The 17,069-nt window shown below is 38.8% G+C and overlaps 1 protein-coding gene and 1 pseudogene across 2 annotated transcripts in view; one reads left to right on the top strand and one right to left on the bottom strand.

The window, feature by feature from the left end:
• The window catches only part of RPN2 (ribophorin II), a 53,305-nt gene that overhangs the window by 15,384 nt on the left and 20,852 nt on the right, over positions 1-17,069 (top strand). For both annotated transcript variants that reach the window (XM_045528625.1, XM_045528627.1), the window contains exons 5-9: positions 2,631-2,706; positions 3,802-3,936; positions 6,416-6,592; positions 8,646-8,764; positions 10,819-10,924. In XM_045528625.1, coding sequence (XP_045384581.1) covers positions 2,631-2,706; positions 3,802-3,936; positions 6,416-6,592; positions 8,646-8,764; positions 10,819-10,924 — 613 coding nt within the window. The remainder of the gene's footprint in view (positions 1-2,630; positions 2,707-3,801; positions 3,937-6,415; positions 6,593-8,645; positions 8,765-10,818; positions 10,925-17,069) is intronic.
• LOC123622365 lies at positions 14,556-14,848 on the bottom strand (annotated as a pseudogene).

The raw sequence follows: 17,069 nt of genomic DNA, 5'->3' as shown, positions 1-17,069 counted from the left end.
GCTTATAGAGCCTGGCACATAGTATGTGCCCAATAAAGAGTTAATAAAAGCTAAAACTATATTTTGTGTTTCTACTACCTTGTAGAAAGCCTCAGGTGGAAAGAGCATATGCTTTGAGTCATAAAGAACTTTGTTCAGATCCACACTCTTCTACTTAATACCTCTGAGACTGTAAGCAGGCTGTTGAACTCCCCTAAACTTAGAGTTTTCGTATGTAAAACCCAGAGAACGATATCTTTCTTAGGGTTATTGTGAAGATCAAATTGGTGGGATGCCTAATATTACTACTAATTTGCCCTATTTAAGGAAATCTGATACAAATTAGGACTCTTCTAAATGGGCCTTCTATATTTAAGTAGACTTACTCTAGGAAATATGTGTTTGTAAACTTGAATGGAAAAAAGCAAATATTTATAGGTTTGAATGAATCATCTGAAAAGATGTCATTGTGGTCTCTCATAAACCAATTTCTCTGAATCATCTGCTGTATATTAGCAAGATAGGATCTGTTTTCTTGAATATAGGACTCCAGAGAAAAAAGCAATTGCTGTCTGGGGAATAACTAATTAAAGCCAGTGACAAAACTTTTCTAAAGCTAAGTGGATTAATTTCATTCTAAAACTTCTGAGATTGTTACCAGTATGGCACTCACTCATTCCAAAGAAGAGAAAAACAATATCTTAATTGAAAAGTTCTTTCTAGGCTATTTTAACAGCCTTTTCTGAGCTCAGCATTTATCATGGGCAGATGTGGGATTTTACTCTTGTTGGGAAATTCAGGTTTCATTTTCTCAAGTGCATTATAACAACAAGCATCCCATTGGAGTCGTAGAATACTCTGGGGCTTCTCGCTCTGTGAATTGTGACCCCTCCGTTTTCTAACTTGTCATCTTAATGGAATTAGTTTTCCATGGACGGAATCTAAACTGTTACGATCTCCACATAAGCAGACAGATTCTTGCTGTACATTCCCTGACACACTGACTGGGTAAGTGGTGGGTTTACACACGGGCCCAGTCATCTCTTCGGAATTAGGAAGCCATTCTGGGGTTGAGCAGCAGTCTGTTTAACCACCAGGGGGCCTCAGCTTTCCCCACTGCACCCAGAAAAGCACAATTTATTTATATTTTCTAAATCATCTGTGTTAAGAGAGTAGAATCTAATAAATACTATGTATATATACCTATCATAATCCATCGTAAAAAGTTTACCTTATAGAAATATGCTCATAATTGGGTAAAAATAGATGAATAAGCCATAAAAAAAGAATGAAGTGCTGATACATGTTGTAACAAGGATGAGCCTTGAAAATATCATGCCAGTGAAAGAAGCCAGACACAAACGGTCACGTATGGTGTGATTCCATTTTATATGAAATATCCAGAATAGGTAAATCCATTCAGGCAGAACATAGATTGGTGGTTGCCAGGGGCTGGGGGAAGACGGAATAGGGAGAAACCACTTAGTGGGTAAGGGATTTTATTTTGGAGTGGTGAAAATATTTTGGAACTAGACAGAGGTGGTGGTTGCAAAGCATTGCAAATGTAGTTAGTGCCACTGAACTGTTCACTTTAAAGTGGTTAATTTTGTTATGTGAATTTCATCTCAAATTTTTAGAAAATGATATATATGAATAAGGGTTGTCAGTTCTAGCATTGTATGACTTAGTAAAACAAATGTTTATCAACTGGAGATTAAGAGAGTAAGTTATGGTACTTTTAGACAGTACGACTATGTCATTGTTAATAAGAATGAAGTACATTTATATATACTCATGGAAAGAGGTTTACATATGTTATTAAGTTAAAAATTAGGGGACAGTTATCTTTTAAGGGTGAGTGTAAACAGGAATTTTAACTTCTTTAGTAATGTATTGTTTGAATTTTTGACAAATACTTATTTTTATAATCAAAAATAAATGGCAGGAAAAGAAAAAAAGAATAGATTCTGCTTTTGGAACAAGTCTGTTCCTTTCCTTTTATTTAATGCTTAAAGGATGAGTGACTTTCAGGTCCCCCAGCCGGGTAGCCCAAGCGTTAGCCATTCAGCATGTTTACCGAATGCTTCCTCTTCATGTTGCTTTGCTCTGGTTTTCAGAAAAGTGGGTCCAAATTCTACCCAACAATCTACAGGTGTAGATTCCACAATATTTCTTCAGTCTTGGAGTAAGAAATATAGAAAATTAACAGGTACCAACTTCTGCCTGGCATAGTGCCTTGTACAATGTACAGCCAAGTACACCTTGGTTGAATCCTGTTTCCACAAAGAGCATATCTCTTATAAATTTAATTCATAGTTTCAGTGTTCTACATGTGGTGCCATTAGGAACAAAACCAGTTTGGAGGGAGCAGGCAGTGGTGAACCTATGCTCCCTCTATCTCTGGTGCCCATAGTTTGTATTGCCAGTATTATTGCCTAGATTGTCTTCTCAAGCTGTGATGTTCTTTTCCTGTCCTTATCACATCTGCTCCAACTAGATCATATTAATAAATAAACTCCTTAAAGGCTGAGACCAACTTATACTTCTAAAGAACAAGAGTGGGATATTTGTGAAGGTGTCTGGATATGAGAAGGGGTGAGTAGTTGAAAGGAGACTTGCCATTCATTGGGGATCCACTTTTTACCTTCCAGAACGGTCCAGGCTCTGCAGACAGCATCCTACCTGTCCCAGCAGGCTGACCTGAGGAACATCGTGGAGGAGATTGAGGTGTGAATCTCTTTTGCCAAATAGATTCTGTCTTTGACACTGTGTAGAAGAGTCTTGCAGATAGATGTGCATGATTTGTTACAGCCAGTTACATTGCTTTTTTTCTTAATTGAGACAGTGTCTCGCTCTGTCGCCCCAGTTAGAGTGCAGTGGTGTATCATAGCTCACTGCAACCTCAAACTCCTGGGCTCAAGCAATCCTCTTGCCTTGGCCTCCCAAGTAGCTGGGACTATAGGTGTGAGCCACTACGCCTGGCTGATTTTTTCTTTTTATTTTTAGTAGAGAGATGGGGTCTTCCCTTGCTCAGGCTGGTCTTGAACTCCTGAGCTCCAATGATCCTCCTGCCTCAGTCTCCCAGGAGTGTTAGAATTATAGTAAGCCACGGTGTCCAGCTTTTTATATCCATGGCACACTTAATGTTCTTTGTATTAGAGCAAAATGTCCAAGGAAATATTTGTGCCTGGTATATAATAAGTGCTCAGGAAGTAGTCACTGTGGTTTTTATTATTGCTCTATCCTTTCCTTTGCCCAGGAGATCCTGCTCCTCAGGGGCCACTCTCATGAAATACATAGCCAGTGAAAGTCCTGATAGTGTCATCACCGGATGCTTCACGGGCACATTAGCTGCCTGGTCATGTTGCCCAGGAGAGCAGTATGTCTCTCTTCATCTTTTATAGCATTGAATAAGAAAGGGAAATGCTATGCTTTGTAGGTTGTATTTGAATGGATGGCTGTGCACTCCATCTGTGTTGTGATGCTTCCTGGGTGCACTGTGGCCTGGCCCATGGGCCTTCTGCCCAGAGCAGCTGGTGCTTTCAGTGCCATGAGTTCTGTGCTTGGGCATGAGTATAAGGGGCCAAGGAAGGAGCACTCTCAGAGCTGCAGAAGATACTGTTCTCTTCAAATGTCTGTGTGATATACTTCACTCTCTGCCTAAGCACCTTTTTTGAGAATGTACTAAGTGACTGAGATGGTCCTCAGATTTTAGAGTAAGAGATTTCTCAAAATTGTGTCTTCACTGGGGTTGACAGTGGTTTGTGCATCTCATTTCTGCTATCACTTGACATCCAACATGATTCTGTTTTGTTGTGACAGGACCTTGTTGCTCGCCTGGATGAACTGGGGGGCATGTATCTCCAATTTGAAGAAGGCCTGGAAACAACAGCATTATTCGTGGCTGCCACCTACAAGCTCATGGACCATGTGGGGACTGAGCCATCCATTAAGGAGGTGCCTGTCTGAATTCTCAGGATGAAACCCAAAGGGGCTGGCAGCTTTATCTGTTAAGGATATCTTTTTTCAGAGACGGAGGTTCAGATAATACTCTAGGGTGTTGTTATTCAATGTATTGGGTTAGGTGTTATGAGGAATAGAAAGATGAAATGCCTGTTCTCAAAAAACTGGTTGTCAGTTGGACAGTCATGTAAACAAATCATCACACTTGCTTTAAATGGGGCATGTACGTGTCATGAGGTAGTGGCAAGAAGACCTAGTGCATTACACTTGTTTGATCTCCCTTTTCTCCTGATACCCCTTCCTTCTTATCTCATGAATGCTCTCCACTTGGGTGGCCCATGCAAATCCTTTCTCTGAAAAGTGCCCCGTACTTCAAAATCGCCTATTCTCCTTTCCCCCTCATGCTCAGCAAAGGCTAAATCTTAGCTAATCTTTGCTGATAGACATAGTTCACTGAGAGGCATGTGTGTCTACCAGACATCCACCAAGAGTTAATTCTTTTTTTCCCAAGAGGAGCTTATTAACCTGAAAGAACCTTTAGTTGAAATGTGTGTAGGAAGTCTTTTTGAGTAGGACCCTCTTTGTACCCCTTGTCTGTGAGACAGTTACCACCCTTGATTTAAAGTATAAGCTGCTATTATTTAAATTTTAAGAGGAAAGATTTGGGTTCTAAGTTAGAACTTTTATTTCTTTATGCATTATGAGTTTTGGGCCAAGTTTCTTTAAGTAAATGATAAATATCTGTCTTGGATCATATGAATTAATTTCATATTTTCTCCAGAGGATATGATCAAATAATTGATTCATATATTTGCATTCTTATTGTGTCTTTTCCTTCATCCTAAGTGTAAGAGGTCTAGAAATAAACTCCCTTTTAATTTCTGTTATGGGTGAAAGTGCAGGAATGTGGGAACTTACAGTACGAACTATTTGGGGATTCTCCTATACACAGTAAAATGGATGAATTGGTAATAGTATACATATACAACTTAAACTTATTCTTTCTTTTTTTTTTTTTATTTTTTTTAATATTTTTGAGACAGAGTCTCGCTGTGTTGCCCGGGCTAGAGTGAGTGCCGTGGCATCAGCCTAGCTCACAGCAACCTCAAACTCCTGGGCTTAAGCTGATCCTACTGCCTGGCTGATTTTTTCTATATATAGGCATGCGCCACCATGCCCGGCTAATTTTTTCTATATATATTTTTAGTTGGCCAGATAATTTCTTTCTATTTTTAGTAGAGACGGGGGGGGGTCTCACTCTTGCTCAGGCTGGTCTCGAACTCCTGACCTCGAGCGATCCACCCACCTCGGCCTCCCAGATTGCAGGATTACAGGCGTGAGCCACCGTGCCCGGCCAAACTTATTCTTTCTTTATTTCCAAGCTTTTGCAAACCAGGTATTTGGCTAGAGTAATTTTGCTGTCACTGCTTTCTTTTGACATAACAATTCTGAGGAACATTCATCCATTTTAACATGTCAACAGCCTGGTGATGGAAAAATGTAATTGGTACAATTAAAGAAAATTATTTCATGTCGACTGTGAATAACACCATCAGGAACAAAGGAGCTCTTTTGTTAGATGGTAGATATTAAAAAACAAAACTAATGGAAGTGGAAACTGTTTGCTCCTAAGCAAACAACCTCTAGAATTTTAATTATGCCTTTTAGGTTCTACTTTTGTAAAAAATTGCTTTTTCTTTTCTAAGCAGCCCATTAGTTCTTTTTTGTATTTTTTCAATTTAAAAAATTTTTTTTCTATTCTTGCTGTAGGTAATTAGGTCTTAATGGAGAGTTATTTTAGTTTCTTTCTAATGCACATTTTAGCTATGAAGTTTGGTCTTATAAATACAAATTTTGCTGCAATTTACTACTTAGAAGCAGGGAGGTAGGGAGGGTAGTTTAGCTGTGAGGGTGATGGGAATCAAGAAAGAACACATTTTCTTCTGGAAGGACTGTGGGTACAAACAGACCTACATGGTCTTGCTGTTTTTGTTGTTATAACTTGTAGAAGTTACATCTTTGGCTTCAGTTTCCTCGTTTGGGAAACATTGACAGTACCAGTCTTGTAGGGCTTTTGTCAAGATTCAAGTTAATGCATATCACCCATCACGATGCCTGGCATTTAACAATGATTACTGTTATATGTATTTTATAACATACTTTCGTACCTCAGTAGTTACCTGGAAGTATCTTGTTTTTTTATAGTAAGCATTCCTTAAATAGTGGACAAATAAATGTATGCATTTCAGTTTATAGTAGAAGATGGAAAAAAAATCAGCCAAATCAAGTTTTAAGCTTAAATGGAGAATATTTGCTTTTTCTCCCTCTACCAGTTTGGGTTAATAACTAAAAGACTGTCCATGTGAACACCCGAAGCAGATGGAATGTCTTGAGTCGGTGGGGAGACGGGTGGCCCTCTCACCTCCCTGCCTGAGGAAGGTCTGCAGCTGCGTTCGTTCCCCTTTCCTTCCAGGATCAGGTCATCCAGCTGATGAACGCGATCTTCAGCAAGAAGAACTTTGAATCCCTCCCAGAAGCCTTCAGTGTAGCTGCTGCTGCTGCTGTGCTTTCCCAGAATCGCTACCACGTGCCGGTTGTGGTTGTGCCCGAAAGCTCTGCTTCCGACACTCATGAACAGGCTATCCTGCGGGTATGACTTCCATGCCCAAAACGTGCCACTGTGGTTGCAATTTCTAGCGGAAGGCTTTCAGAAATCCAGGCCACGGGACACAGCCAATTGTAGCCCCCATGAGGAAATTACCCATTAAATGTAGGACCAGGTTCACTTTCCTTAGCCTGGAAATGGGGACTTGACCACTGGGTGAACTAGTCACAGAACCCTTCAAATCTATCAAAAAGCCTCCCTCCCACCATGAGAGGATTTTAAATAGTATGGGCTTTAAATAAATTAAGGGTAAGGAAACTGCATTTCCAGGTCCGTAACTGTAGATGTGTAGAGAAGTCTTGCTTCTAAAATGCATTTCCCAGTACCAAATTTTTCTAAATACGTTGTTTTAAGACAGGTGTTTTAATTCACAAGTAATTCTGGTGCTTATAGGTGTTAAAGTAAGTTATCAGGTCTCTTCCTCCCTGGTACTGTTAGGATATAGTGTATCTTTCTGCCTCTTCATAACATAGTCCTCCCTCTCACTCAGGAGTAAGCATGGACTTATCTTCTGTGTTAACTCTTTGAACAGAGCAAAGCACAGATTTTGAATACGCTTAGAAGTTTCATTTCAAATGAGACATTTTTTTTTTTATGTGTAACATTGAGTTTAATAATTCAGCAGAACTTCACTATGACATTTTCAGGGCACTGGCTAGGAACTTGAGAAATGAAACCATTTTGTTACTGGTCCTTGTCTATTTCAAAAACTGATAATTAAAGTCCATATAAGATAATCTTAGGTATATTTCCTTCAATTCAATAGCAAATCCACTGCATTTATAGAATGTTTTTCCTCCTCGTTGCACTTTAAGATATTGCATAAAAATAAAGTAAAACACAAAAACATATAATCTAATTCAAAGAGTGATACTGATCTCAACACCAAACACCTAGAGAGAATAATTTCCCTCTAAATTGCCAAGTGGCTAAAAAGAGGACTATATAGACAAATTTTGAACAGGTGCTTCTCTAAGCTTCAGTTTTTTCGTCTAAAAATAGAGACAAAAAAAATACCTCCCTCCAAAAGTAGTGGAGATTGGTTGAGAGAGTCTATGTAGAGCCCTTAGAACTGTCAAATGAGGCCTTTTGATGCTGTCTGGAAACTAGTGACAAGCTAAGATCTTCATAAGAGATCACCATTTTATTTATAGCTAAATGTTGGGGTTCCACATAGGACAGTTCTGTCTGTCCCCTTAGTTCTACTCTGGTGGCCCCTGCAGATATCCTCCTGGAAAAGTGCCCTGTACTTCAAGATGGCCTATCCTCTCCCTACATACAACTCATATCCCCTCAACAAAGATTCGAGTGAGAACCTGATTAACATAGTTCACTGTGAGTCAAGAGGGGCTTAGAGAACAAGGTGGAGAAAGTATTGGCTCTGAAACTAGATAGACAGGTTTGAGTCCTGGCTCAACCACTTAACTGACCATGTGGCTTTTGGCAGTCCCTTAACCTCTTGTGGCCTCAGTTTCTTTATCTGTAAAACGGATTATGCTGTCTATCTCACAGGACTGATGGAAGGATATATGTAGAGGGCCCAACCTAGTATCAGGCATATAGTTGACTTTCAACAAATGATAGTTATTAACGTTATCTATATTTTTTCAGTTTTCCCATTGCTGATACCTTCCTAAAGTATTTTTCTGGCTGATAAATTTTTTTAAAGATTCTATAGTAGAGAATGGAATAGGGAATCAGGAAAAAGGATATATAACTGTTTGTGTAATTTGGGACCAGTCATTTTCTTTCCCTGGGCTCTAGTTTCCTTATCTGAAAACTGAAATAATTGGGCAAGATCATCTTTAGGATCCTCCCCCACTCTAGCATTGTATAATCTATCCCATTCCTAATTGAATTGTGTGTTTTCTGTATTGGATTTCTGATAGGCAGCAGATCAAAGTTGGGGAAGATTTCCTGAAACAAGGCTTTTTTGCTCTCCTGCAGAGCTTGCGCCTTATAAATAAAGCACCCCAGAAACAAAATTCTCTACTCCTGCAGCCTTTGTTGCTACAGATAATTTTTTATTTATTTCCAGTTGCAAGTTACCAATGTTCTGTCCCAGCCTCTGACTCAGGCTACTGTTAAACTAGAATATGCTAAATCTGTGGCCTCTGGAGACACTATCCTCCAGGAGACGTCCTTCACCCCTGTAGGGTAAGTCTGATCATATTTTGGCAGGGCATCAACCTGTTTGTTTTGGAAAGTTAGTCTGCAGCCAGTGTAACAGATTAATATGGATAGTGCCATGATCAGAAAACCAAATTTACCTAAATGCCAGTTAGGTAAATTTGATGTGCTGGTATCAAAATGCTAGAGTTGAATATAAGGCAAAGATTTTTAAAACTAAAAGAATTTGGGTTTTACTGTTTTATTCATTGTCTATTTCTAGTTGGTTCTGTATTGTGATAAAAGTAGCTAGCTATTTTAATATTTATTGTTTTTTTCTGGTGTATGAATAATATATCTTTATTATAGGAATACAGAAAAGCACAAAAATGAAAAGATAGCTCATCCATAATTCTACCACCCAGAGATAACTATGGCTAACATTTTACAATGCTTTTTTTTGTCAGTCTTTTTTTCTATGCATATAAATAGATTTTTTAAATTCATTGAGGATTATGCTTTATAACAATGAATCATGAATCTTTTTCCATAGGATTAAGTATTCTTCTACAATCATTTTTAATGGCCACATATTATTGCTATGTAAACTTTTTTTTTTTTTCAAGAGATGGGGTCTTGCTCTATCACCCGAGTTGGAGCACAGTGGGGTGATCATAGCTCACTACAACCATGAACTCCTGGGTTCAAGCAATCCTTCTGTCTCAGCCTCCTGAGTAGTTGGGACTATAGGTGCACGCCATCGTGACTGCTCAGTTTTTTGCATTTTTTTTTAGAGGCTGGGTCTCGCTACATTGCTCAGATTGGTTTCTAACTCCTGGCCTCAAGCTATTCTCCCACCTCAGCCTTCTGAATTACTGGGATTACAGGCATGAGCCACCGTGCCTGGCTCCATGCTATGTAAATTTTTTTAAAATTAAGGGTCAAGCTGGGTAAAATGGCATTTGCCTATAGTTTGAGCTACTCAGGAGGTTGAGGTGGGAGGATCAGTTGAGCCAAGAGTTTGAGACCAGCCTACGTAACATAGTGAGACCCTGTCTCTAAAAAAAAATTAAAGGTCAATTTTTGTATGGAACTTTTTAAAGCGTTAAATTGGTAAGTTACTGAGATCAGGAGTTCGGATTTTAGAGAGAAAATGTGTTTTTTAGACAGTAATAAAAGTACATACTCAGTATGTGAAATTTAAAAAGCAAAATCATTTTTAGGAATGATCAGTGGAATGGTAAAAGATATTGGGATTTTGCTGTATAGTTAGAGTTAGGAATTATCTTCTTTACCTTTTAAAATAAAAATTTTTTAAATAAAAAAGATACGTCCTTTTTTCTTTTTTTTTGAGACAGTCTCACTCTGCCACCCCGGCTAGAGTGCAGTGGCATCAGCCTAGCTCACAGCAACCTCAAACTCCTGGGCTCAAGCTATCCTCCTGCCTCAGCCTCCTGAGTAGCTGGGAGTATAGGTGCACACCATAGCACCTGGCTAATTTTTCTATTTTTAGTAGAGATGAGGTCTCACTCTTCTCAGGCTGGTCTCAAACTCCTGAGCTCAAGTAATCCTCCCACCTCAGCCTCCCAGAGTACTAGGATCACAGGCATGAGCCACTGTGCCCGGCCAAGATACCTCTTTTTTGAGAAATTCAGAAAACATGGAAAAGTAGAAATAATACCAAGAAATTACCCACAATTATACTACTCTACACCAACCTCTTTGAAAATGTTGGAGTATTTCCTTCTACATTTTTTTGTTGTTGTTAAACATAATCGGGGCATGCTGTAGACTTAACCTATTTTACATTAAATTGTGGAAAGCTACCAGAAGGAGGTTGAACTTTAGGAGCTGAAGGGGAAACAAAGGAAAAGAAAACTTTGGAAACTTAGGAGGTCATTTTAGATAGTTTTAAAGGTTTCCCCGCATTGTAATCTGTGATTTAGCACGAGATTCCCTAAGTAGGATGGGAAGTCAAAAGGTGACTTAAGGATTGGGATATAGCCTTGGACTGTCTGAAGGAGACACCTTATCGGCCCTGTTTGTCATATCTATGACTTTCCTACATGAATTCTTGCTAACCCTGCTGTCATTCTTAACAGGGATGTTTTTGAGCTAAACTTCATGAATATCAGATATCCCAGTGGTTATTATGACTTCTCTGTCAAAGTTGAAGGTGACCACCGTTATATTGCAAATACTGTAGAGGTAGGTGCTTTTCTTTCCATTCCCATTGCCATGTTAATATATCCAAGGAAATGACCAAATAGACATGCAGCATTAATTGTCTGGAATATTGACTTCTCTTTGCAACCAAGCTAACATGACTATGTTAAGAGAGGGATAGGTTCAAACTATGCTTTTTGACAGACTTAGCCAAGGCAGTAAATCAGGAACTTGTTCATCATGAGTTTGCTTTTATTTGTAAATTATTCATTTTCCATTAAAATTTAGCATTACTATCTTATGTAAAATTTAGGAAGTAGAAAAGATAAAAATCACCCGTAATTCCACTAAGGCATAAATCTTTTGTGTGGTAGGCCTTGGTAGATTTAGAAAAGTGCTGATGCCAAATAGGTGACAAAAAGCATCAGGTGACACATATACAAGACTGTAATGAGGCTATCTGGGTAAAGCATAAAAGAAAACTGGTAATCCATCATAATGAATTGTGTTTCACATGTTTAGCTAACTCTAGCTGGGTTGAAGATCCAAGTGGCTTTAAGCCTCATTTATCTGATACTTTATGGGAATGAGGTATTTCATATTAGTGTTTTTCCCAGATACTTGAAGTTTTACTTCTTCCAGCACTGTGGCTTTCATTTTAACCTTTTTACGTAGTAGTTTATTTAAGATGAATTACACATTTTCCTACTTTCTTAAACTCGAGTATGGTTGAACCTTTTTTTACTCTGAATTAGGATCATTAGTGTGAACCCTTTGTTGAATGCCTGTTACATGAGAAGCACAGTTCTGTGTGTTTTGGTTATATTATTTTATTCTTTTTTTTTTTTTTTTTGAGACAGAGTCTCACTCTGGTGCCCGGGCTAGAGTGAGTGCTGTAGCGTCAGCCTAGCTCACAGCAACCTCAAATTCCTGGGCTCAAGCGATCCTCCTGCCTCAGCCTCCCGAGTAGCTGGGACTACAGGCATGTGCCACCATGCCCGGTTAATTTTTCTATATATATTTTAGCTGTCCATATAATTTCTTTCTACTTTTAGTGGAGACGGGGTCTCGCTCTTGCCCAGGCTGGTCTCAAACTCCTGAGCTCAAACAATCCACCTGCCTCGGCCTCCCAGAATGCTAGGATTACAGGTGTGAGCCACCGTGCCCGGCCTTGGTTTTTTGTTTTTTTGTTTTTTTTTTGAGACAGAGTCTCACTTTGTTGCCCGGGCTAGAGTGAGTGCCGTGGCATCAGCCTAGCTCACAGCAACCTCAAACTCCTGGGCTTAAGCGATCCTACTGCCTCAGCCTCCCGAGTAGCTGGGACTACAGGCATGTGCCACCATGCCCGGCTAATTTTTTTTTTATATATATATATATTTTTTTTTTTAGTTGTCCAGATAATTTATTTCTACTTTTAATAGAGATGGGGTCTCGCTCAGCCTGGTCTCGAACTCCTGACCTCGAGCGATCCACCCGCCTCAGCCTCCGGGAGGGCTAGGATTACAGGCGTGAGCCACCGCGCCCGGCCTTATTCTTATATTATTTTATTCTGCAAGATGAGTGGAGTCATCTTCATTTCATAGGTGAGGCGTGGGGGCGTAGAGTAACTTATTACCAGTTTCGTTAGTATGCCCTGGGCACTGTAGAGCTAGCCTCAGAGACTGCAGAGCTGTGTATGGCTCTAGCAGCTGGCCTTTTCATAAAGTTACTTTCTTCTTTCTCTTCCACCACATTCAGCTCTCATTTCTCAATGTTTCCACTACTGTGTCTTTGCTGCATCTACCTGACTACATTGCCATGCATTCTGCTTAATAGGGACCTTGGAGTGGTACTGTGCCTTTCCTGAAATATTCAGTGTATGCTGTTTGTGACAACTAATTTTCTTTACTATTTAGATGTCATTTTCTACTCACTTTTTTTAATTACAAATGTTTTTATCTTTTCATTTGGAAATAATTGTACTCTTAATAAACATTGCAAAAATAGTGTGTAGAATTCCCGTATACACTACACCCAGCTTCCCCAAATGTTAATATTTTCTGTAACTATAATATAATTGTCAATACCAGGAAGTTAACATCAATACAGTACTATTAACTAATCTATAGAACTTAATTCAAATTTTGCCAGTTGTTCCACTAACGTCCCTTTTGTGGTCCAGGATTCAATCCAGGATCACATATTCCTTTTGTTATCGCATCCTTAAGCCTCTTCCAATTTAAGATAATTTTTTTGTTTTTCATGACCTTGACACTTTTGAAGAGTACTGGCCAAATACTTCGTAGAATGTCTTTATTTGGGTTTGTCTGATGTTTCTGATGATTAAATTCAGGTCATGCATTTTGTGCAATAATACTCCAAAAGCCATGCTCTGCCCTTCTCAGTGCAGGAAGTATATGATGTTGGTATATCTCGTTACTGGTCGTGTTAACCTTGATCACTTGAGTAAGATGTTCTCTGCTAGGTTTCTCCACTGTGAAGCTACTGTTTTTCTGCTTTGTAGTTAAGTGTTTTGTGAGGTGATACTTTGAGACTCTGCAAATATCCCGATCATCTTGTTCACAACAGTTATTACTATGTTGTTTGCCAAAAATGATTTTCTCTTTTACATTTATTAATTGGAATTCTGCTGTAAGAAAATAACTTTCCTTTCTCCCTCATTTATTTATTTATCCAATTATCTATAATAATAATAAATATTCTCGTAATAAATATTATAATATATAATTTATATAATGTAATATATTTATAATTTATCATCTCCTGGATATTTATTTTACTATATAAGTTATGATCCATTACCTTCATTTATTTTTTTAGTCATATTATCCAAGGTTTGGCCTTTGGAGAGCTCCTCAAGTTGGCTCCTGTGATACTTTCTTTTGATGAAAGAAGTAGGCAGGTAGACAGTTTGACCTTTTCAAAAAATATTAACATGGGTAGTTTAAACACTTGTATCTGAAGTCTGGCAGAAAGGAAGATGTTTTCTGGAACTCTAATCTCTCTGTCTCATGTCTGACCTTTTGGGCATGAGACATCTGATGCTAGTGCATTCACTAAGACAGAGTTTGGATAGAAACTATTATCGTCTGTACTTCAAACCTTTCAAATCTACATTCTGGTAATGTTAGTTTCCTTCATTAAGAGGCCTTATTTGCAACTTAATACATTAAAAGACAAGCTTTTATTTTTATTTTTATTTTTATTTTTTTGAAACCTCTTCTTTCCACCTTTGAATCCAGCTTAAATGCCAGGCTGATACTTAACCGCTTCCTTTCTTTTCACTTCTACCTCCTAGTCAGTTACCAAGGCCTGTTGATTCCACCTCTTAATGTCTTTTACATGAGTCTTTTGTTGTTGTTTTATTGGATATCACCAAATTGCTCTTTTCTTCATATTCTTATCAATATCTGGTATTATCAGTTTTTCATAATGCGATGCATATGAAACGGTATGTTGTTTCAATGTTTTTCCTTGATTACTAGTAAAGTTGAGCATCATTTCTTATATTTGTTGGCCATTCAGGTTTCCTTTCCTGTGATCAGAAATCTTTGCCTGTTTTTCTTTTGGTTTGTTAGTCTTTTTTTATTATTGATTTTTACGAGTGATATTTTTTGTGTATATATATATTTTTTAACCATAACATTTATTGCATGACTAATTATTGAAATTCTTAAGATGAACTGGATGTTGCAACAGCTGCCTTCTTGGGTTTAGGTGTTGTTCTTCATGAGAGTCATGCCTGAATCTGCAGTATACAATTTTTAGGTGCCTCATTCAACCCAGTCTGGGTGGTATTTTGTCTTTCAGCCTTGGCACTCCAGTTATATTTTTTCTTGCTCTTGGCAGTGTAGCCACATTTACCATAGACAACTTCTGAAGGTGGTGGGCCTTAGAGCCACAGCAATGGCAGAGTATGTGCATCTTATTGTAATGCTTTTTGAACAATGACGTTCCCTGTGTCATCTTGCTTCTGTGGCCGAGACCAAAGAGGAGGAGACGTATATATTCTGGATACTAATCCTTAGTTATAAGCATCAGTATCTTCCCCTAGTCTTGCTTTATGGCATCTTTTGATGCATGGAATTTAATTTTAATGAAGTCTAATTTAAAAGTCTTTTCCAAGATTGTGTTTTTGTATTGTCTTTACAAAAATCCCATGCTATCCCAGGGTAAAAAAGGTATTCTCCTATGTTTTCTTCTAACAGTTTTTAAGTTGTTTTTCTCCCTATATTTAGGGCTTTAGTCCACTTGAACTTTACTTTTATTTCTTGTTGTATTTTGTACCCTGTCTATAATTGTACTTATTGAATTATATTACCATTGTTTGCTTATATGCATTGCTCTTTCACTGGGCTGAAAAATCCTGTGGGTGGAGATCAAATCTTCTTTTTCGGTGCTTAGATTTCATCTCAGACCACTTAGAAGAAGAAAAGGATGGAGTGGTCTAAAGATGTTTTCTCACATTCCAGAGCCCTTAGAACTTTATGGTGATTCATCTTCCAGGGGTGAGCCTTGGCTTTTATTTATTTATTATTTATTTATTAAATAACAGCTTTTTTTTTGTTTTTTTTTTGAGACAGAGTCTCACTCTGTTCCCCGGGCTAGAGTGCTGTGGCATCAGCCTAGCTCACAGCAACCTCAAACTCTTGGGCTCAAGCTATCCTCCTGCCTCAGCCTCCTGAGTAGCTGGGACTACAGGCATGTGCTACCATGCCCGGCTAATTTTTTGTATATATTTTAGTTGTCCAGCCAATTTCTTTCTATTTTTAGTGGAGACGGGGTCTCGCTCTTGCTCAGGCTGGTCTCGAACTTCTGAGCTCAAACGATCCACCTGCCTCGGCCTCCCAGAATGCTAGGATTACAGACGTGAGCCACCACGCCCAGCCTAAATAACAGCTTTATTGAGGTATAATTCTCATACCATAAAATTTACTCATTAAAAGTATGCAGTTCAAGCCAGATGTGGTGGCTCACGCCTATAATCCTAGCACTTTGGGAGGCTGAGGCAGGAGGATCACTTGAGGCCAGGAGTTTGAGACCAATTTGGGAAACATAGTGAGACCCTATCTCTAAAAAAAAAAAAAATTTTGCTTTAATTAGCCAGATGTGATGGCACACACCTGTAGTCCCAGTGATTCAGGAGCCTAAGACAGGAGGATTGCTTGAGCCCAGGAGTTTGAGGCTGCAGCAAGCTATGATGATGCTACTGCACTCCAGCCTGGATGACAGAGCAAGACCCTGTCTCAAAAAAAAAAAAAAAAGTATGCAATTCGGTGTTTTTAGTATAGTTACAGACTTGTGCAACCATTATCACAATCTGATCCAGAACATTTTTTTCTTTTTTGCTACAGAGTCTCGCTTTGTTGCTCGGGCTACAGTGGGTACCACGGCGTCAGCCTAGCTCACAGCAACCTCAAACTCCTCAGCTTAAGCGATCCTTCTGCCTCAGCCTCCCGAGTAGCTGGGACTATAAGCATGCACCACCATGCCTGGCTAATTTTTTCTATATATATTTTTAGTTGGCCAGATAATTTCTTTCTATTTTTAGTAGAGATGGGGTCTCGGTCTTGCTCAGGCTGGTCTCGAACTTCTGACCTCGAGCGATCCACCCGCCCGCCTCGGCCTCCCAGAGTGCTAGGATTACAGGTGTGAGGCACCACACCCGGCCCAGAACATTTTTATCACCCTAAAAAGCAGCCCCACATCTATGAGGAGTCACTGTCCATTCTTTCTTCCTCCTGGCCCTAGGATCTACTGATTTCCTTTCTGTCTCTGTTGTTTGCCTGTTTGGGACATTTCGTGTAAATAGAATCATATGTCACCTTTTGTGTCTGGCTTTTTTTTCACTTAGCATATTATTTTTAAGGTTCATCCATGTTGTGGCATGTATTAATATTAGTACCTTATTCCTTCTTATGGCTGAGTAATTGTATGGGTATATCACATTTTGTTTATCCATTCATCAGTTGATGGACATTTGAGGGATTTTCACTCTTTGGCTCTTATGAATAATGCTGCTGTGAACATTCATGTGTAAGTTTTTATTTGATCACCTGTTTTCAGTTCTTTGAGATATATGCTTAGGAATAGAATTACTGGGTCATATGGTAACTCCATATTTAACTTTTTGAGAAACTAACAGGTTTTCAAAGCAGCTGCACCATTTTACATTCCTAGTAGCAAT

Source organism: Lemur catta, chromosome 17, assembly GCF_020740605.2.
Source record: "Lemur catta isolate mLemCat1 chromosome 17, mLemCat1.pri, whole genome shotgun sequence".
Classification (NCBI taxonomy): domain Eukaryota; kingdom Metazoa; phylum Chordata; class Mammalia; order Primates; family Lemuridae; genus Lemur; species Lemur catta.
This window is presented reverse-complemented; position numbering and strand designations above follow the sequence as displayed.